Raw genomic sequence first — 23,732 nt, 5'->3', positions numbered from 1 at the left:
CGTGCTAAGGCTTTTCTAGCGTATTTCCGCATTGTGTGGTTTGCTTCGAGTCTTTTCAAGTTATTTCTATGGATGATGATATCAGGCGTTTTTCAGCCGCTGAGAGAATTAGAAAATATGCAAAAAAATGCCACGTGTGGAATCAGCCTCAGTTCCCCCAAGAGAAGAGACCTGTTTAGCTTATTAGTTACAATTGTATCTCAGTGCAGGTGTGGCTCGTTAAGATTTCTGGCCTCTCTGCCAAAAGCCCACTTATTTAATTAAATGTGAAAAACAATGTATCTAAGTGCAGGTGAAGCTTGTTTAACTTTTGGCTCTCTGCCAAAAACTACTTTTTCATTAAATGTGTATCTTTTTTTAGCTCAGTGCTGGAGATCACAGGGAAATGAGGGCCTTTATCTGATGGCTAAGTATTCTTTCTGGGGGTATAGTTTCCCTTTAAAACCACATAGTGATGTCTCAAATTCATATTATAATCCCATTTTAAAATGTATGCAGTATTAGAACTAGAAAACATTTGGTTTATGTGCACTGTAACTTTATCACAGGACAGTTAATGGAACATGTGAAATATGAGCATTTTCTTGCACTCATCACAGTATTGGAAATCTCATTTTCAGTATGACTATTCTGTAAATGCCCTCTAGTCAAAGAAAGAAAAGCCTACTTATAGTGTATGCAATAGATCTATCTTGCCTGTGATCAAACCCTTTAAAACAAAACATATACCCAGAAATAAATGGCTTTTAATAAATTGAAAAGCATTGTGTAATGCCATGGTTTTATCAGACCAGCGCAATGTAATAAGGGAGGTTTGAAAGCCTAATCCATTACAGCTGGAAAAGAAGCAATAGTTACTTGTTTCTTAGACAAAAAGGAGATCCACACTTATAACTATTCATTGCTTATTTTGGGCTTATTAAAACATTTGTCTCTCAAGTCAGTGCCTGCTTACATTTTTAGGAACATTTACATCCACAGCTTGCCTCTGCTGCAGGATATGAATCTCTAAGTGTATTAGAAATGGCTTCTTATTAATTAGAAACACATTTTGTATTCTATTCTTTATGTAGCTTAAGTAGCACCTTTGGGGTCGCTCAGTTAACACTGTGTTAAATAGAATATTGTTAAAGAGCAGCTAGTAGTGGATTTTAATATTGGAAAATTAGGGGATGTGTGCTGGGAATGATTATGCAAAAAACAAACTATGGGCAATATTGTTCATTAAATAAAGCACAGCATTCAGTGATAACATTTGTATATATTACACAAACCAACGAGGGCTTGAACAATTGTCTCTTTATATTACTTTTTTGGTGCTTTTTTTTCATTCTTGTGTTTGTATATTGGTTGTGCTTCTTCTTTTACATTAAAAAAGTTTATATAAAAAAAAAAACTGTTGATACTAGAAGAGTGATTGATTAGGGCCCAAGTATATAAAAAATATATATACGTAAGTACATATATACATTCATGCATACAAGTAAAGGTGAAATAAATTTTTGATAATTCGGCCCCTATGTATAGTGGTGAGCAAATCTGTCCCAGTTCACGTAGCTGAAAAATTTGCAAAACTATAGAAAAATTCTCAAAACGGTGAAAAACTCGTGGATGGCGTGCATCAGTATAAGTCATTTTTAGGATGCATCCGCTCCTATTTTGACTTGACCGTGCCTATTTTGACACAACCGCACCTTCTTTTTACGCGACAGCAAATTTTCAAAGCAAATTTTCACTGAAGTTTTACAAAACAATTTGCCAATGGCGAAATGTGGAAGTTCGCTGCAGATCCATGCTTGGCGAAAAAATTTGCTCATCACTACATTACATATAGTGATGAGCGAAATGGCAACAAAATTGCGAAATGCAGGTGTCACGCAACCATATAGTAATGAGCGAGTCTGTTCCTTTTTGCTTCACTGAAAAATTTGCAAAATGGCAAAAAAATTAACAAACCACAGGTGTCATGTGACCATTTTGTCGCACACAACTTTTTTTATGCAATCACGACTATTTTTACGTACCAGCGCTCAATTTGCCCCGACCGCAATTTTTTTGATGAGCTGCAAATTTTCCTATGGCGAATTTACGCAGAGGTTTGGCAAAACTATGCTCCAATGGCAAAATACGGAAATCCACTGTGACTCATTCTAGTTATTGGCTTATACGTCCACTTTCCTTGCATATGATATATAAAAAATCAGCTTTATAACAAAGCTTGCAAATCCATAGTTTCTCCATAAATTTACATAAAATATAACAGTCTTTCGCATGAAATTAAAAATTGATGTTTTAATAGTAACATGCTCCCTAATCGCCCATCATGGGTTGTAAATGTGTGGTGATTGTGTTTTAGTTAATTGAAGCCAACGAGAATACATTTGCAGCAAGCAAAATATGTTAGTGGTGTGCAGGTCTGCTAGTTTGGGAATGTTCACAGCTCCTTTGTAGCGTGAAATTGCTGTTAATCAGTTGTTTCATAAACTGTTGTCAATTTACAAAGAACCACAACTTCCAGAAATTGATGGATTTACAAATATTGAATAGAATACTTTACTGCATCAAAAATTCTAATGAATTAATATTAAAAAAAAAGCCTGCCTTGTTCTATTGAGTAATTATCATTTGAGAAGATGTGATAAAGAACATACTGTATTTATAATACAATTATAGGATCTATTATCTGGAATGTTTGGGATCTGTTTTGTTCTGGATAAGGGATCTTTGTATATTTTAGATCAACATACATTAATGGTGTTATGTAATAAAAGGCTCTAAGTTTGCCTAGGAACAGTAACCCATTGCAACCAATCAGCTGGTAGCATTTGCTAATCCCCTGTTTAAAAACTAACATCTTATTGGTTGCTGTGGGGTACTGCTAAAAATAATTTGAACATTAAATAAAACCAGTAGGAATACTTTGCCATCAATATAGATTCATGCAGCTGAATTAGGATCCAGTAAAAGGTGGTGTTTTATTATTACTAAGAAAAGAAAATCATCTTTTTAGACCCTGTGACATTTTTTCTTGGTAACTTTTTTGTCTCAGCAAATTTTGCCGCAGTTTTGTGAAAACGCTACAAATCCATGTCTGGTGAAACAATTTGCTCATCACCATCGGTTTCCAGATAAGGAATCCTGTACCTGTATTTTGTGTTGTATGCTTGAACTTTTAACATGTATGGCTGAATTTGTCAGACACATAAATCAATGCCCAATTTTTGACAATTATTGTGCAACTTCCCATAAACAAAAACATTTTGGTATGCCAAGCTTGCTATGACAATGGAGGCAACTCCAAGGTTTGCTGTGTATATCACCTTGTAGGTCCGGAAAAAATGTGCTGCCCTGTTTTAGAAAAATGAATGGAGCCCCTGCTTATAAATGAGCTTTATCTCTATAGTAGTTTTGTTTTAATGCATTTCATGCTTGTGCATTTGTTACAGTGGGAAACATTGTATTTTACATATTACTGTTATAGGATCTATTATCCAGAATGCTTGGGACTAGGTGTTTCCCAGATAAGGGTTCTTTCCATAATTTGGATCATCATACTTAAGCCTGCTAAAAATCATTTTAATATTAAAGGAACAGTAACACCAAAAAATTAAAGTGTATAAAAGTAACAAAAATATAATGTGCTGCTCCCCTGCACTGGTAAAAGTTGTGTGTTTACTTCAGAAAGTCTACTATAATTTATATAAATAAGCTGCTATGTAGCCATGGGGGCAGCCATTTAAAGGATAAAAGGCACAGGCACATAGCAGATAACAGATAAAACACTATTGTATTCTACAGAGCTTATCTGTTATCTGCTATGTAACCTGTGCCTTTTCTCCTTTTTTCCAGCTTGAATGGCTGCCCCCGTGGCTACACAGCAGCTTATTATATAAATTATAGTAGTGTTAATGTAGCAAACACAACAGTTTTACCAGTGCAGGGCAACAGTGCATTATATTTTTATTACTTTAAAGCTCTTTCATTTTTTGGAGTTACTGTTCCTTTAACACAATGCACAAATCCAGCATTGGCTGTAGTTTAGAAATTAAATCTAATTTAGCTCTAATCTTTCCGATTCCTCAAAGCAAGTGGAATGATCAAATATCTAGATGCAGTTAGTCATCTACATGCCCAAAAAGGCTTCTTCAATCAAATGCATTGTATATGTTTAGCAATCTTATTTTATTGTGTTCTCATCTGATTATGCAAGGCAACATATACATCAATACTCTGCCCATTTGCTTATTTGTAGCCAGTCAGTATTTTTATACTTAATTTACAGTCTGTGCTAAAGTGCTTTTTAGTTGAATGGATTAGAATTTCCGCTGTTCATGCAAACATTGGGTTATAAATAAATATATGTATATGTTAAAATGGTTTTGCGATTGTACTTTCATTAATGGACCAGAAGAAAAGTAAAATTTTATATCACGAAATTCGGCTTTATGAATAAGTACCTAGGATCACTATGTGATGGGAAGGGCTTATCAATTGATGCTGCCCCTGCCAAGAGACTCTTATAAAGGTATGGGATCTATTATCTGGAAACCTGTTATCCAGAAAGCTCAGAATTACAGGAAGGTTATCTCCCATAGACTCCGTTTTAATAAAATAATTCAGATTTTTAACAATGGTTGCTTTTTGTTTTTGTAACAATAAAACAGTACCTTGTAGTGATGAGCGACTTTTTTCACCAGGCATGGATTCACAGCGAACTTCCACATTTTGCCATTGGCAAATTGTTCTACAAAACTTCTGTAAAAATTTGCCGCTGAAAAATTTGCGTGCATCAAAAAAATGTTGTTGCGTGTCAAATTGGGCGTGTGCGCTTCAAAATTGGGCATGGTCGCATCAAAAGGGTGCCATTGCATCAAAAAAGTGCAAGCGGCAAAAAAAAAACGCGCAACAAGTGCGTTTTGCGAATTTTCTTGCCGTTTTGCGAATTTTATAGCAAAGCAAAATGGGACAGATTCGCTCATCACTAGTACCTTGTACTTGATCCCAATTAAGATATAGTCCTTACTGGAAGCAAAACAATCCTATTAGGCTTATTTAATTTTTAAATAATTATTTAGCAGACTTAAGGTATGGAGATCAAAATTATTGAATGATCCCTTATCCAGAAAGCCCCAGGTCCCAAGCATTCTGAATAACATGTCCCATACCTATACTGATATTTATAAATATCATATATCATATGGGGGGGTCATGTGATGTACTTGTCAAAATTTTAAATCTTTTAGTATAATTGCAAATATTCCAGATATACTGTATATTCTCAAATATAAATAAAACATGTTACATTTCATTATTTATTATGTAAGTTTTCATGATTTTTATTTGAATGCATAAAAACTTCTACAATTTAGTATAAACACTGCCTTTTGAAAAAGAATTGATGGTTGGAACATAACATGCTTGGGTTGCTATGGTTGTTGTCTAAAATTCTGTTCTGTCACTTTCATAAATTCTCAGAGCTGTAAAACTTGCATTGTTCCCTGCAATAAAATCTATGTGATCTGTGACATGGCCAGGACCTTGAGGGCACTAAACAGTAAATCCTTGCCAACTACTAAGTGAAACAAGCAGTGCCTTCCAGTCTAAAACAAAGTCCATCATGGATTGATTCCATGACGTTTGACATGAATGAGCAGGCAAAATCGCCCACCAATTTCAGTTTGTTTGCTCTGTGTGAAAGGATAGGCTAAGTCAATATGTGTAAATGCAATAAAACCTATGTCCAATATTGGCTACCAACCTCAATAAAAAGGCTAAGCAACCAAGAAGAAGATTATGTTTCTGAGCTGCTGATGAACTCTTCAGGTACCTTTAATGTGAACTGAAGCTCCTTTTATTCTTTAAAGGAAAACTATACCCCCAATCAATGTAGGTCTCTATAAAAATATATTGCATTACCAGCTCATATGTAAAACCCTGCTTTATCTAAATAAACTATTTTCATAAAAATATACTTTTTTAGTAGTATGTGCCATTGGGTAATCCTAAATAGAAAATTTTCGTTTTAAGAGTTAAGGGCCGCCCCCTGGAATCATAGGATTCACGGTGCACACAAACAAGCCAAGACACACATACATGCTAGGCCCCATCAGCCAATTAATGGACAGAGTTCTGTCTTTTGCTCCCACAGTTGTTTCTGTTACAGTTAGAGCTGCAGGATGTAAAAGAACAATATTTACTGATATATATATATATATATGTTCCAGTTTGGCGAGATTCTTTAATAGGTCACTTAATATAAACTATCTGTTGGTTAAGTACTCATTCAGGGGGTATGGTTTTCCTTTAAAGCATTTCAAATAATACTGTGCTACATAGCATTATAGCTTATTGTGTTTGGGAATGCCAGCATCACAGTTTTATTATTTTTCTAGCAAATAGGATCTCACCAAATTAGGGCCACATTACAAAATGTAGCAAGGGACCTTGTTTAATACTATATAGCTCATGTTTCAATGATTCCAGCATCTGACAGCAATTGACAACAAGCTGCTTAGTACAAACCAGGCAAATGATTTGTGAAGATCTCCAAATAAGACAAGATTGATTTTTCTCATGATCAGCTTCATCCTGAATTTATGTCAGTGATATAGAAGAAAATGCATTTTTGGCTCATGAATACAATGCAAATGTTGATGATACTGAATATCTTGTGTGAATACCTTCAGGACTACATTGTACACACACATGCACACATATATACAAATTCGTAGATAAGCACACTCCGTTTATTTTTATGTAAACATTATTAAATACTATGCTTTTATATATATATATATATATATATATATATATATGCTGACCTGTACACATCATTTTTGGGGGAATTAGCAGGCATGCAGAGAATCTGGAGCATAAGAGACAGGGACACAACTTCTTCAGGCAAAACACAGGGTTTCTCATTGTCCCCAGTGACTTTCACATACCCACGGTGACTCACACTGGTAAACACTCAGGCTTCACCTTAAGCCTTGCTGACTCCTCTCATCCACCTGGTCACAACTCCCTCTGCTCCCTGCAGTGGCCGGAGGGAGGCACCCCCTTCTCTGGGAGTTCCTTACACAGGCAGGCAGCCTTCCTGCCCTGTGCCCTGCTCTGTGAGTAACCTACTCTGAGTCAAGAACCAACCTCCAACTCAACCCCCTACTGTGAAATCCCACAGCCCTTTTATTTATTGCTCACCTGCAGCCTAATCAGGCAGCTCCCTACAGCTGGCCAACTGAAAAGTTAACTGGAGTTCGGAATGGACGGTCTTTCCTGCTCTTCTTCAATTCACTCCAGGGACCTATTAATTTGGCTTTTCCTAAGCCAGTAACTTAAACACAGCATTACCTGCTGCAAAGCCAGACATTTTACCTGCTGCTACTTGTATCCTATCCCACCTTCAACACTGGTGGAAATACACCAAATAATGATCTTGTCCCATTGCATCTCTCACAATATATATATAATATATATATAAATGTTCATAAGGACCCACACTTCAATTTGCAGTGAATCAAGTAGTTTTTATTTAGTGCATCTGTACATACAATGTTTCAGCCCACTTTAGGGCCAAGGATGTATGTGCTTAGGGTCTGTTTAAAAGCAGAAAATGGCAGCAAATGTGAGGATTGGCTTGCATCAAAACGTGCAGCGGCATGACGATATTCACGTCAGATTGCTTAAATTTTGATTTGCACTGGAACACAAGTGCCTGCAAACAAGATCTGGCTGTGGATTCTGGCATGGTTGGACTGACGCATGCACACTACAAACAGCACAACGGTAAGCACCCTTACATTAGCACCTTCTGAGTAGGGGGCTCTGGATGCGAACAACAGTTTTACTTGGATGGTTTGTGTGAAATATTTGCAAAAGTCTAGTAGCATGGATATTCTGTACTGGTTCCCAGAAGTTTTCTTTTACCCCACACCTGATTCTGTAATCCAGAATATCCTCAATTTCAAATTCTTCTTCTCCATTAACTAACACCAGAGGAGGAGGAGACGGTATACAACCAATAAAGAAATTAGGAAGCACAGGCTTAAGCAGAGCAAAATGAAAAATTGGATGGATGTGCTAGGAAAGGGGAAGTTTCAGTTAAAAGGCTACTGGATTGACTTGGTGAACAATTTTAAAAGGACCCAGAAAACGATAACCAAGTTTTTTGTTTGGACAAGAGATCTTAAGATTCACACATGACAGCCAAACTTTGTCTCCCACCTTAAATTCTAGATCATTACTGGTACTTTGTTTTCTGTTAGCATATGCCTTAAAATTCTGTTGAGCCTTAGCCATGGTGACGTTAAGAGTCTTGAAGTTATCCTTGAAAAAGGTAAAACTATCCTGGACTGCAGGAAGAGAAACTTCAGGAATGCAAGAGGGAAAAATTGCAGGATGAAGCCCATAGTTAGCAAAAAATTGTGATAGCTGAATAGAAGAATGATGCAAATTATTTTATGTAGATTCTGCAAGTGTTAGTAAAAAAACCCAATCATCTTGAAGATAAGACGTGAAACACCTAAGATATTGTTCCAGGGTTTGGTTAGTTCTCTCAGTTTGACCGTTAGACTGTGGGTGAAAAGCGGATGAGTGAAAGACCTTGATCTGAAGAGTACCACACAGAGAGTATTGTATGCATAAAAAGTGATGTGGTTAAAGAATGGTCTCAGAAGAAGCAGAAGGATGTAAATCAGGATAGGATGTAAACTACCTTTCAGTAGGTACCTCGACTCTTCCAGTGCGAATTGAATTTATTTGAAGATGTATTTAATTTTCAAGAAAAAAAGGCTGCAGGATGTAAAGAACCGGAAGGATTAGGTATTAGAGATAGGATTGCTCGAAGAGCATTTTCAGAAGTGTCCACTTCTAGGATGAAGGGTAAGGATGGGTTTGGGTGACGACGAATGGGTGCAAAAGTGAAGCAGGTCTTCAGAGTTTCAAAAGCTTCTTGAGCTTGAGAAGTTCATTGAAACTTCGCCAAGTGCCGTGAGTCTAGCAATGGGTAGAATCATTTGAGAGCCATTTTTAATAAACTTGCTGTAGAAATTTGCGCTGTGTATGCTGCTGCGGTTGGATTGACGCATGCGCACTATGAACAGCACAACGGTAAGCCCATTACAGACTGAATCACCTGTTTCTCTACCAGTGTAAAATTGCTGGCGAAGAAACTGTTCATGTAACATTACACTAAGTGGCACATTTATCAAAGTACGATTGGGTCCGAATGGAAAAAAACCCACATTTTTTCTAATTTATAGAACTTTGCGTATTTTCCACGATATTTTCATTAATTTCCACATCTTTTTTTTTAAATAACCAAATATGTTAGTTACTCCAAATAATAGCTAATCTGCATATTAACCCGACATATGCCAGTATAACTATTACAGAAAATTGATCATCAGCATATTAACCCCAGACATGCCAGTACAATTACTAGAGTAATTGGATAATCAGCATATTAACCACTGACATGCCACTATAATCACTGTAGAAATGACCAATGAGCACTTCCTTAACCCCAGACAAGGCAATAAAATCACTGAGAAATGGCCAATGTGCATAAACTCCAGACATGCCAGTAAGATTTGTGGCGCATTCACAAAAAATTGTGTAGGTTTCGCCCACCTTGCCACCACTCAACATTCAAAGTACATTTACTCAGGGTCACAGCCAGGCAGTTTTTCACAGGAACCAAGTTCTGAAGTGGGGCCTATCACTAGGGACTGATGAAAAACTTAGGCTAAAATACATATATGTAACATGTAATATATTTTATGATGTGAGCACCAATTGTAAATACATTTGGCTGTGTGTGTATCAATGTAAAAAACTCAAGTCAAGATTTTTCTACACTATTTGTGTGGTACATATTTATCATAATCCATTCAATACTATCCTCCTTCTGACACAGTCAGTTAAAGTGCATCATGGGCTAAATTGGCATCTCTAATCCCAACCAATGCAAAGACTGAAGTCCATAATTGGATAATAGCATGTCACTGTCATGGCATCCAAACTGCTTTTATAAACAAAATAAATGAACAGAGCAACCCTTGCAGATAGAAATGAAAGCAAAAGAAACAAAAATTACAATTAGAATATTTGCTTGAGTTGCAAAAGGATGTGATCACTTGTCATCTGTGACACTTTCTCCCTCCCTAGCTGCTTTATTAAATAAGCAAGATTGTTAAGCTCTATACCAAGAGACAATGTTTCATTTTTTAAGCTTTAATACCATTATAAGAATATGAAATGTAACCAACTTCTGTGGTAAATATTCTGTGAGAGCAATAATTATATCACTGTTGATACAGGTAATTGTGTTTTGAATCTGTCATATTATTTTAGACATTTTACTTGATTACACACAGTGATTCTGCTAAAGACATTAGGAGGAATTCCAAAAATGGTGGTATTGGGACAAACCTCTATATTCACTTCTGTGAATATGTCTTTTAAATGGAAAGTTTCCAGGTTTTGTCATTCATATGTTTTAAATGATATCCCCCAGCTTACAGAATAAACTACCTTTCTCCCTGCACTCATTCTCATGCAGATTCTGTATCACAAGCAACTCAACTTCAGCTCTCTCAGCTACTTCCTAGTACCCACCCATGAAGCCCCACCCCCTTTTCTTAGCTGAGCTCTCCTTCTCTCTCTGACTGTGCACAGAGAGAGATATTTACTGTGCATGATTGCTGCCTCTGTTCCAATGGAAATCAATCAGGCATCTTCACCAGTCAGAGGGGCTTTTATGATAAATTCTTTAAAGCCCAATATGAGAGAATGCATATGTTTTCACTTAAACTTTGATTTATTTTTTTATCTCTCATTTGAAGAACGCAGTACCACATATCCATTAGGTGTCATATGGAACCTGGTATAATGATGTAAGAATGAGAAACTCCATTTACCTTTGATAGTCCAGGTGATACAGAACTCAGCATCCATCCATCGTTACAACTTAAGGAGAGTTTCTGGGAATTGGAGTTGTGCAGCATCTACAGCCCATCCCTCCCATAGTCGTAATAAAAAGTGATGAGCGAATCTGTCCCATTTCGCTTCAGCGGACGACAATTTTTTTTGACGTGCGACATTTTCGGCGTTTTGCAAATTTTTCGCAGTTTCGCGATTCCTTTGAAAGATTCGCAAAACGGCAAACAATTTGCAAAGCACGAAAATGTCGCACGCCAAAAAAATTGTCGCCCACGGCTATTTTTTTTTTGTCGCCCGCGGCTATTCTTTTGTCAGATGCGGCTATTCTTTTGTCGGATGCGGCTATTCTTTTGTCACCCGCAGCTATTTTTTTTTTGGCTGCGGCTATTTTTTTGTCACCCGCGGCTATTCTTTTGTCGCGGGTGACAATTTTTGGACGCTCAGCGAATTTTTTTATCCGTTTCGCGAAACAATCCGCCAATGGCGAAACATGGAAATTTGCCGCAAATCCATGCCTGGCAAAACATTTCGCCCATCACTAGTAATAAAGTTGTATAATATACAACCTTCAGCAAACCAGGGACAGCTGCTGGCTGTTGATAAGATGCTGGCAGTTGTAATTCATGAACATCTGGAGATCCACAAGATGCAGATCACTGGAATAGGAAATGCAGCAATATAACATTATTTATATAAGGAACTATTATATGCACAGCATGGATTATTCTGGCATTAGCTTCCCTTTATATTGCTATGAAACACTGCCCTTTAGAAGCATGATTTTTCCTGTTTGTTATTGTGTTGTAAATCCTAGTCAACTACAGCCATATATTCAGCACAAGGCTATGTATGAATTTACATAAAGTCAAAACCCATTTAATAGCTGATAGCCTTTTTCCAGTTTATACTTTGTGGGTTATTCAGCTGACAGTACAGGATAAATGGCACCCAGAAGGCAGTCTGTTTTGAAATTGGGCAGATGATTTAGGAATTCCATGAATATTTAAATAAAATAGTTAAATTTCCAGGCATCTTCCATTTGTGGCCATTCAAATACTAGTAATGAAGGAAGTCGAGTTCTTTAAAAGCGTGTATAATGAGATTCAGTTTAAATTTCTGGGTTCAAATCAATAGGAAAAGGTGACATGAAGACTTTGCACTGTATAATTTCAGGTCAAACTGTGAAGCAATTACAGCTGCTTTGGAAAAACTCAACTCCTAAAGCTTTAGTTTGGATTTTAAAGTTTAATATAGAACATGTACTGGATAAAATAATATTCCATTTCTTTCTTGTTGAACTACATGCCTAGGTTTCAATGTATATGGGTATTGATCAGTACCTTCTGTTCTGTATTCTTTTTTTCCGGACAAATTAAGCCTTCTGCATTGTCCATTGCAGAGCAAGAATCAATACACAGTGCTTAAGAAAATAAAAATTATTTCAGAGGGAATTAGGGTATAATGTTATGCTAGCAGGAAAAGGTGGAGCATAGAACATCAATATATATCAATATATTATTTTCATCAATATAAATAAATCAAGGTAATTACATGTTTGATGTTTTTTAAACATAATTAATATTATGTGAAGTCAAATTGCAGAAGGCATAATACATTTTTCAAGAGACTTCAGGGTAGTTCTTTGTCTGTATTGTATTCACAGCTAGCTTATGCAAAAAAAAAGGCACAATTCAAGTTTACCCAGCATATGCAACAAACAAATTAAAGTTTATTTTCTTTAACCAGGACAGACTGGCTCACTGGCAGTTGTATATATAGGAAACCTGCTCTACTGTTGGATAGTCTCAGCCACTGTTAGAGGAAATTACTCAACATTTTACTTACTTTTAGCCCTCTTCTCAGGTCTCTCATCTGCACCACCTAACTTCCTGGTATCTACTTCCTGGGTAAAGATCTCACTTAAACCCCTCCTTCTTTTCACAGGGGATGGCCCTACCTGCATCCTCTAGTACATTTTTCTCTATGTAATTATTGATAGGGCTTATGTATAATAAAAGGTCTGCACTGGGTCCATACCAACTAATCACCAAGGACCATTTGGCAAGCAGCAAAAGCAATTATCTTAATGGTTGCTATTGATCACTAGATTGGAGCAATCTTTGTGTCCCTCAATATGGTAGTATTTGTAGTACAGGTAGGGGATCCCTTATCCAGAAACCCATTATCCAGAAAGCTCCGAATTACAGAAAGCCTGTCTCCCATAGACTCCATTTTATTCAAATAATTCAGAATTTTAAAACTGATTTCCTTTTTCTCTGTAGTAATAAAACAGTACCATGTAATTGATCCCAACTAAGATATAAACAATCCTTATTGGGTGCAAAACAATCCTATTGGGTTTAATTAATGGTTTATTGATTTTTTAGTAGACTTATGGTATTGAGATCCAAATTACTGAAAGACCTGTTATCCGGAATACCCTTGGTCCCAAGTATTCTGGAAATGGGTCCTATACCTGTAATAGTGTTATTTTACTTGTAATATATTACAACATATCATCTATACTGTATATTATTTATTGTAATATCTGATGTGTACAAGAAGTTAATTATTTCTGTGTTGACAACAATTATACATATTTGACCATACTGCACTGCACAAATTAATTTTCAAAAAAAATGTATCATTCTTTTCAGGTTCTGGTCTTAATGATGGGCAGTGGCATGAAGTACGACTCACAGCCAAAGAAAATTTTGCAATTTTAACAGTTGATGGTGATGAAGCCTCATCTGTCAGAACAAACAGTCCTCTTCAATTCCAGACTGGAAGCAGATATTTCTTTGGAGGTAAGAGTTGCTTATTTAGTTTACTCACTGTCATCTTAGCCATAAGATGGTTGTGACAATCTTTTATGCAATTAACAAAAAATAATCTGAAAAATAAAATCAATCAAATACAATTAGACTGGGCAGCAGAAAGAGTATAGAAAATTTGCACAAGAAATTCTGAGAAATAATCCCAGAAAATTTACTTGGGTTTATCCTATAAACTAAAGATCACCCACTGGGTTTAAAGCAGAAGCGAGGATAATAGCTGATCAGATTCCCAACTACAGACCAGTTTCTCCCTTCTTCAGTGTAGTGCAGGGCTTTATGATCAGCATAAGTAGAGCCAGGAGTTTGGATTCTTCACAAATAAATCATGTGGGGTTGAGGAGACCTTCTCATAAGTATGCAAAATAATTCTGAGAACTAATCCCAAAGAAGATATTGCAGTGGCTGAGTAGCTGAACTGTACATTTCAGCATACCCAAGAAGCCTTCAGGTGATATTAAATCACATGGCAAACATTCATTTGTTATGGTCCACAGATTAATTAAGCTTTTTATTAATTAAGCTAAATTAAGTTTTTTAACCACTCCCATTTAACCACACCTACTCAAGATCACAGCCACATATTCTGAAAAAATGAATAGCTAGTATTCTGGCTTTAAGGGAATGATCATTACAGCATGAGTTATTTGATATTGTCAGTAGAGAGACAGATGTACTGGAACCAACAGAAAGGCTGAGTACACAGGGCATTAGAAAGCAGGGATAGCGGAAGCTTTTTACATTATGCCCTATCACCACCCAAAACTGTTCAACTGCACCTCCCACAATGTTTATTAAAGAGTAACATGGGCTCATGTGCATCAGGTTTAGATTATGGGCCGAAAAAACAGACAATGAAAGAAATATAGTAAAAAAAAATATCTTTTATTAGTGCACCACCTTCCAATTTAACAGAATAGAGGAATATCTATTGTGAAACTTAACTTTTAATTCATCTTTTAAATAATGTAATACTCCCAATTAAATGTAGCATGAGTTATTCTGTCCACAATCAAGAACAAGGAGCAGCGACAGGAGCAGAGCACAGACCTGTTACAATTTTAGCTTAGGCTAGTGATCCCCAACTTGTGGCTCATGAGCAACATGTTGCTCACCACCCCCTTTGATATCACTCCCAGTGGCCTCACAGTAGGTGACTATTTTTGGATTTCTGACTTGGAGGCAAGTTTTGGAAGCAAAAAAACACAGTTTTATTCCAAGCAGAGCCTCCTGCACTTAAGCAGCCCACATGGGGCTACCAAATAGCCAATCACAGTTCTTATTTGACATAACCAAAGAACTTTTTCTTGCTTGTGTGGCTCACCAACACTTTTTACATCTGAGTAGGGCTCATGAGTAAAAAAATAAAGCTTGGGGATTACATTTGCTCACCCCACCTGACTGACATTCAAGAGACAGTTGTTACCATAACTAAAAGTGGCCATACACGTTCAGATTCTGGTCTTCTGATGAATGTTCTGTTGTTTCAACTTTGTATGAAACAAGGTTTTGTACAATTTTATCTGTGCATATATGGCCAGCTTCTCTCTGACCCTCGAATAGCAGCTCTAAGCACAGGTTATTTACATCCTTCTCTTGAACTTCTGCTGAAACTATTAAATTCTTGTTCATTTATTTGAAGTGTATCTGAATTAAATTATTCTATCTTACCAGTCATATATAGTATAAATAAATCTAAAGCAAATGGACTTGTTAAGTAATCATTGAAGACATTGATTTTGATGATTACTTAACAAGCCCAGTTGCTTTAGATTTATTTATGCTAGATATACCATGACCTGGATGAATGAAAATGTTCATAGTCATATCTTACCAGTTCAATATCTGCTTATGCTGCACTTGAGTGATATGAACATGGGAGTCATATTTTGTTGCACTCAGCAAAATTTGGCAAAACTATATAATTCTTTGGTAGGACATAAAAGATTTTTGTACAGTGTGTCACATGATCCCTATTTATGTTATTTGAACTTTGAAATGATTTTGCTCTGGGTTTAAATACTGATACATGTAGCATTTTTAAAGATCCAGTGCTACAGTTATACCTGTCTATAAAAAATCCCATTTTGGGATCCAGGTTATTGACATATGTTATATATGATACAGACTTATTTACCCCAATAAAATATTATTTATGTGTGGAAGCTTTAAATAAATATCTGGTACAGTAGTTTCCCAACAAATCATCTATAATCAGTGCAGCCAATAAAAACATATGGAAAATGGAGGGGTTTGTGCTATGAAAACTATGAACTTAATTAAGCATGAAGTCTGATTCCCTTGATAAGCCAATTATGTACATCTGGGAATAGCAATTCAATTTCTTGTGTGGAAATTACCATAATACTGGATCTTATGCCTACAAAATGTCTGTCTATCCAATGAGTCTGTCTCTGCTAGGCATATGTTTTAGTTGTGTTTTGAAGTAAAGGGAGGTGAACTCATATAAATTCAACAAAAATACTTTTGTTCATAAAGAATAAATAAGTTCTTATGAGCCAAGGATGTGGTGATGTACTTCACTTATTTATCCAAAGACTGTATAGTTGACAGTAGAAATTCTTTCATCCTATATTCAGGATCTTCTGAATATCATTCAAAGAAAAAAATTGATGACCTAGGTTGTTACTTCCAAATTATTTATTATTTATACAATATTCTTTTCTATGTGTTCATCTATAGAAAATGTGATGTCTGTTTAAAGCTAAATGCTTATCTCTCCTCATACGAATTATCATCAATAAAGGGAGTGTAATAAGATTAATTCGGTGCTGAAATTAGGGAGGGATCAGCAGGGATGCCGTCCTTCAATTTCTGTATATAAGCATTTCTTTAATTGGTGGCTTTGCTTTAAAGTGGGTGAAACCAGAAAGTGTTTTTAGGTATTGTTTATAATTGGGGGGGGGGGTTATTTTTGGTATTTTGCACTATGTGCAGGGGCATATTTACATATATAGGCACCTGAGGGCCTGTACCTAGGGTGGCAGTTTTAGGGAATCGGCCCTCAGGTTAGGGTGTAGAGGGCGAGTACAGGTCAGAAGAGACCTCACCTCCGCAAAGTGAGGGGGGTGTCACCAGACCTAAATACAGCCCTAGGCTATGAGCAGTACATAGTGACCCTTAACTTTTTTTGCTTGAATTCAAGCACTGGATTAACTGAATTACTTCTTATTCTACTTTATATTCAAGTACAGTTCCCATGGATATAAGTTGTGCATTTTAACTTTTCCAAGCAAACTGGCAATCAAGAAAATATTCCCTTATTAAAATGTTAATATTTTCACTAATCAGCATGTGGAGGAGATTTTTAGCTTATATGCCATAGCTGGCAAAGGGTGCATCTCTCCTTATCCACTTCCCAGCAAAATCTGTTGATGTTATTATGTGAAATGATGGTCCAGTTGCTTCAGTTTGCAAGCTGTCTCCTACTGGAATAGTCATTTTACTGCCAGAAATATCTGTTTCACTAGTACCATACACGCCCCATCGTTTCCTCTTAATGCTGCATCACTTTCAGTTCCACCTCTAGAGGAAATCTCAGCATTTTAGCTGCAAAATAATGCATAAGTACAGAAATGCCAAAATTGGTTTCAGTACCAATTAAATAACTTTGCTGTTTCTGAGAAATTATTAAAGCCAAAATTTGGCTCAATCTGGTCAGATTAAGCTCATTTGCTGCTCTGAACATGTGGCAGAATTTTAAAGTATGGAATCATTTCTATTTAGTTAACACACTAAGCATAAATAGTTATGTTTATTTGTGCTTTGGATTTGTGTCTTCATGAGATTAAAATTAGGTCAGGACCCAAAAATTCTGCCAGTGCTGCTTATGGAGGGTATCCCCAATCTTCTAAAGTTTAGTGGACAACACTAAGGGGCAGATTTTCTTTTAGTAATTTGTGTTTTTTTTGCTCTAAAACATGATTTTTTTTTTGAGTAAAATGTTTTGCCATTTATTGTGTGTCAAAACAATAGGTGTTGAGGTCATGTAGAATCAATGGGAACTATCCTAGGCAAATTGTGACAATCTTTATTTACCGTGTGGTTTTTGAGGTTTTCGGGGTTTTTTTTCATTTGTAAACACATGAAAATACTTGACCAGGTACACGGCCTATTGCTCACTCACTCTCAACGCCCCTTTCATTTAAATAATACGCGTGACATCACCTTGATTGGATGATATGGCCACAGCTTTATTACTTGAAACAGTCATAAGAAAAACATTGTACATTGTATGTTAGTACGATTATTAACATAGTAACATTATAACAGCTGATAACAATTGTTTTGTAAGGCCCTCTGCCCTTCCAAATGCCAGCAATAGCCACTTGTACCTAGCTCACTGGGTACGCATAGCGTTAATATCCACACCATCCACAAGGGACCATGCCCCGGGTAAGTAACTGACCATATCCAACATCACCGTGGGTACCCACCTTAGGGGTTGCCACAGCGGTCCAGTACTGTCCAATACCAAACCACCATGCCTGGCAGACTGGCAAAGGACCCGCCAATGCTGTGACTAATAATTAAATTGTTTTTTCTACTGCTTGCCCCATGAATCCCCTTATTTTACCAATCCAACCTCTGCACCCCCTTTAGATAAAAGCTTTATCCCTAATTTTTACATAGGGAGGGTGGGTGGGCCTCTTGGGGCGCTGCCTGACAAATTGTGTGCCTGCTTCCCGCGCTGAATGGCTCCCCCTGCCCACTTATTTTATACCCAACTGACCCCTGACCTGGTCTGCCCAATCCCCGCTTGTCCAGCCTGCCCTGTCATGTAGGCCCTCCTCCTTTGCAGCGCCCGTCTCCAGGCCTCACTTCAGATAAAGAAAAATTAAAGATTTTGGTGTTCTTTTTATTTTCATTTCACGTTTTTATTCATTCATGTTTTTTTCAGTTGGGATCTTTTAATAAATGACTAGACATTCATGGTTTTTGTTAAAATGATTACAACTCTAAAACCACCAAAATCAGAATGTTGATATGTTGATAAAAGTGCCTATAATGATGCTACACATGTGAATCAGCACAGAGCTTCAGTTCTTTGTAGCTGCATGCAGTTTTTATTCCATGTGAGAGTAGTGTAACCATCAAGGTGCAGAAAAAGTGTGATGAACTGTGACATTGATGAAGGACATACAATAATAATATAATTTGCTCTATCCCATGCTATTAAAGCTCCTGATCTTTAGTAGTGCTGTTGATTTAATGTTTTATATAAATTAAAATGGAATCTACAAGCATGGAAATATTAATTTTTAGTGCACTAGTTAAGATTCTTTAATGGCGATTCCCAAGCACCACAGGTTGAGACAGGGGAGGTTTGATCAGTTTAAGAAGGGTAGGGAGGAGAGGGTTAATTGCTGGCATACCAGTGGGAATATTTTGACTAAAGCAGGATAGAAACGTGAGATTGCAGGACCTGGAATAGTGTATGTTAATCTGCTGGTTTTCCATGTTGATCTGGTGAGTGGGGGGTTTGGGGGTGATGCCCCTCATGGTTGGTTGTACTCTCTTCTTAGTAACAGCTGTATGATAATGGAAATGCAAGCTGGAGAAAAATAGAACTGGAATTCCCCTCCTCAAGAGAATCTAATTTGGTACCTCCTTGGGTTCTGATCCCAGGAAGCAGGGTTTGTTACTTTGCATGGTGGCGTAGTCTTACTTGTGGGGTTTATTATTACAAGTTTATATGTCACAATTAAGTCTTTAATTTTACAAATTACTCCTAGATTAGTGTTAATTGGTATCCATAAAGCTGTGACTGACATCCATCCTGAACTAGTGGGGGAATCAGTGGGGTGAAGGGGCAGCATGGCCTGAGTATATTTTAGAGACCACCACTGCCCTGGTCAGTACCAGGTCTCTTCTGACTTTTGTACTATCCAGCCTCATCAGATATGTTTTACATACCTCTATGACGTATAGCAATATAACATTAGCCAAAGAATGGACCGAGTTGCCTGCATTATTTGCTGTCAGGGGTCAGGTCAGGAGAACACACACAACATTACTTAACGGTGGGTCAAGGTAAAAAATGGATAAGGGGTCCTTCCATAATCTGGATCTCCTTATTTTGTCTACTAAAAATAATTTCAACATTAAATAACTGTTTTGCCTCCAATAGTGATTAATTATATCTAAGTTAGGATCAAGTACAAGGTACTGTTCTATTATTAAAGACAAAAAGGAAATAATTTTTAAAAATGTGAATTTCTAAAATTGAGTCTATAGGAGATGGCCTTCCTGTAATTTCTAACCTTTTGGATAATGGATCCCGTACCTGTAACAGAATATTACAGATTTTCTGGTGTATTGTCAAAATATCACTTTTGTAGATTTTTGTTGTGTACATTTGTTCCCAAATTTATATTTGTGCAATACTGCAGTTAATAGAATCTCATAAAAGGATGTGTAGTATCTCTATTCCGGTGCATTTTGAAACAGATGAGTTTACAGTGACAGAGTTTCCACATTGCAAGCCTCAGTGCATGTTGTCCATATTACACATTATTGTTTCAGTGAAGATTTCTTCATCTTTATTCCATTTCCATCTTCTATAGAATCTCTCTAACCGCCATTGAAAGGGAACTCAGTATCTCTCAATCAAAGAGAGAGAAATGGATCATTCTGCTAGCAGTATGCTATGTGAAGCATGAACAGAGAACTGACTAATTTGTCTTGTGTCTGAATGTAAAGCAGCTTCTATCACCCAGTCTACGGGGCGAAGCTGAGGGATGGGAGCTTTGATAGGTTTATCATGAATTCTCATCTGCTCAGCTAAATGAAAACATAAAGTTCCTGAGATATAGATAGGAACCAACTGGTAGTGTATTATTCTTGGTAATGTGATCAAAGCAAAATTGCTTACTTCATAGAGAAGAATTTTGCTTAGCAATCGAGTACAATGTACATTTAGGATATTTTTTAAACCTAATGAGTACTGTCTATGGTAAATAATTACTAAATAGTACTCAACCTGATTCAAATGGTTAATCATTTGCAATATTAGTTAGGTTATTGATCAGACCAATGAATGCCCTGTATTTGTTACAGATTCTGGAATATGGCTGTAAGATGCTAGTAAAGGGCCCAGATGAGAGGCATGCTGTATATTTGCTGTATATTTGATACCTACTGTGAAGCAGGAGAGCTCTGCAGGTACTGGCATTTAGAAACATAATTTTGCAGCAATACCCATGGTGGTGCTATCTAACTTGGAACACTGGATCAGTATAATAGATATACTGCACAAAAAAAAGTGATCATTTCCATGCAAGGTTTAGGAAAGACCACAAATGACAAAAGCAGAATGACAGCACAATGGCCATAGCAGGTATCAAGGATAAGATCTGAGGTCTAGCCAGATCAATTCAGTCAGCATCATTTAAATATCTATTTATTATTTGGATCATATTCTAGATAAACCGTTGCATTGAATGTACTTTTTTGCTGTAAGTGAGGGGTAACAAAGGTGAATGGATTATATAAACCAGGCAAATGACTGCACTAGAATCTGTTGCTCTGTCCAGAGGACACAGTGGTGACTCCTGCTGGCAAACCTGAGTGTATCTGTTGAAAGGTAGTAATAATTCCTATTAGTGATGCGCTATTGCCATTTTTCCCCACAATGCAGCATTTTTTCTCAGAATTCTGGCATTATTGTGGTCGCAAAGGGGCAATGATCTTGACACCATTGCAATGTGCCTAACACAGTTGAGTCCAATGTCCCAAAAGATCCCTAGTCTTTTGGCGCAGCTGAACTACAGCAAGTGATGTAGGGTGCTGAGGGAACCATGGAGCTACTGCTTGGTCAGGAGGAGGCCATAGCTCCAGGAAAATACAGTGGTCTTGTCATTCATGAACCCTTATACATGAAAATTAGAGCACATAGCTGTTCCTCTATACAAAAGAACAAATCTACAGATATGGGATCTGTAATCCAGAAACCCGTTATCCAGAAAGCTCTGAATTATGGTCTGAATTATGGGAAGGCCCCTCCCATAAACTCAATTTTAATCAAATGGTTCTAGTTTTTAAAAATGATAAACAGTGACTTGTATTCGATTCCAACTAAGATATAATTAATCCTTAATGGAGGCAAAACAATCCTATTGGGTTTAATTAATTTTACATGATTTTATAGTAGACATGTGGTATCCAAATCCAAATGATCCAAATTACAGAAAGATGCCTTATCCGGAAAACCCCAGGCCTCGAGCATCTCGATAACAGGTTCCATACCTGTACAGCTAAAAGGACAATGTTAGAAGAGGAAACAGTTAACTATATGTGTGAATATCAGTAACTCAAAGTAAACCAAACACAATATTAGCTTAATCTGCAATTATGTAATTTTATCTAATAGCAAATGGGATTTATATTGAACCACAGCAATTAAATTTATGCTTCTGTCTTTTATGGAAATGTTTATTATATCAGTATCCTCACACTAAATGCATAGTAGGCTAGGTGTTAGTTTCCCATTTGAAGAGAAGACAAGCCTCAGGGGAAGGCATCTTTCTAATGCCAACGTTGTTTCACTGCAAAAAGCTCTATTAAATGAATATTTTAAGAGGTTACCAATTAAATGATACATTACAGCCATTAATCATGTTTTTCTCTCACTCCAAGTTAGAGCAGAAAGAAGTTACCACTATTTCAGAATAATTTTCTAGGTAGACTTGTACATAAATAATTAATTGGAGCAGTGACAAACAGCCTCATTGAGGCGGGAGGTGCATAATGTACAGAATTAAATATGAAAGTACCTGTAGCTACAAAGAAAAAAACATGAAGAACAAGAAACTGCTCACTGATAAGAAAATGGGCGATCTACAGGGGATACAGTATATTTTTCTCATGTACTCATCAATCAGAAACCCCACTGTTTATAATCAAAGTTAATAATCAAAATTCACCTTCAACTTAATTTTTAAGAACCATCTTGAAATTAGGACAAGGATTGTCTCTTACTGACAACTGCCTATTAGACACATTTTAACATTTTAATCTTTATAGATGATGAACCAGAACCACCAGCCTGCAACCCAGTGCCGAGGCAGATTTACTAACATTCTAAAATTTCTAACTTTTCTCTTTTTAAAAAAAGAATAAACTAATTTCTACGAATGTCTGACATTTATCAAAAAGTCTGAACTAAAAAAGCACTAACTGCGACTTTTTTGAATTGTCACACAAAAAACAGCATCAAAAATCCAAAAACCTCTTAAGTATTGAAGCAAAGAAGGATATTTTAGGGAAGGGAAGAGACATCTGCCATTGACTGCTACATAATCTCAACAAGATTTAGATTGTGATTAGTCAGATATGGAAATGTCGCAGTTTTGTTGCATAGTGAATCTTTAAAAAGTAGCAACTTTTTTTTCAGCGATTAAAAGTTTGAATAGGGAAAAATAAATCTGACCGTTAGTAAATGACCCCCTTAATGTCCTGGACAGCATTACAGATAATCTGCAAAGTCACACCTAGAAATATATAGCTTTATTAAGTTTATACTATATAATACTACATACGTATGCAGCTTTTGAGAAAGTGATACCACGAAATGCGTCAAGCGTATGGTCCTTTTCTGTATAAGCACAATATGCTTTTAAAGAGACTGAATAAATAAAGAATGATTTTTTAAACAGCAGTGTGGGTGTTGCTCCGTACAAAGTTTTTCGTTTGCAGACCGATTTGCCGTCAGGGTTCCGGCTGTGCGTTTGAGCATACACTGCTGGTTCGGTAAGTGCTGCCGTGATTTCAAATAACAGCATTACAGATAATCTGCAAAGTCACACCTAGAAATATATAGCTTTATTAAGTTTATACTATTTTCTAGTATATTTATGCTTCTTAATAAAGTTTGAAGGAAATATATAAATTCAGTTTTAGTCTCGAAAGCAACATGTTCTTGGCATGACCCACAAT

General features: G+C 36.6%; 1 protein-coding gene across 2 annotated transcripts in view; it reads left to right on the top strand.

Annotated features, from left to right (window-relative positions):
- cntnap2 (contactin associated protein 2) overlaps positions 1–23,732 on the top strand; it is an 892,460-nt gene that overhangs the window by 500,638 nt on the left and 368,090 nt on the right. For both annotated transcript variants that reach the window (XM_031903464.1, NM_001079264.1), the window contains 1 exon segment: positions 13,599–13,748. In XM_031903464.1, the coding sequence (XP_031759324.1) occupies positions 13,599–13,748 (150 nt within the window).

Source organism: Xenopus tropicalis, chromosome 6 (genome assembly GCF_000004195.4).
Source record: "Xenopus tropicalis strain Nigerian chromosome 6, UCB_Xtro_10.0, whole genome shotgun sequence".
Lineage (NCBI taxonomy): Eukaryota > Metazoa > Chordata > Amphibia > Anura > Pipidae > Xenopus > Xenopus tropicalis.
This window is presented reverse-complemented; position numbering and strand designations above follow the sequence as displayed.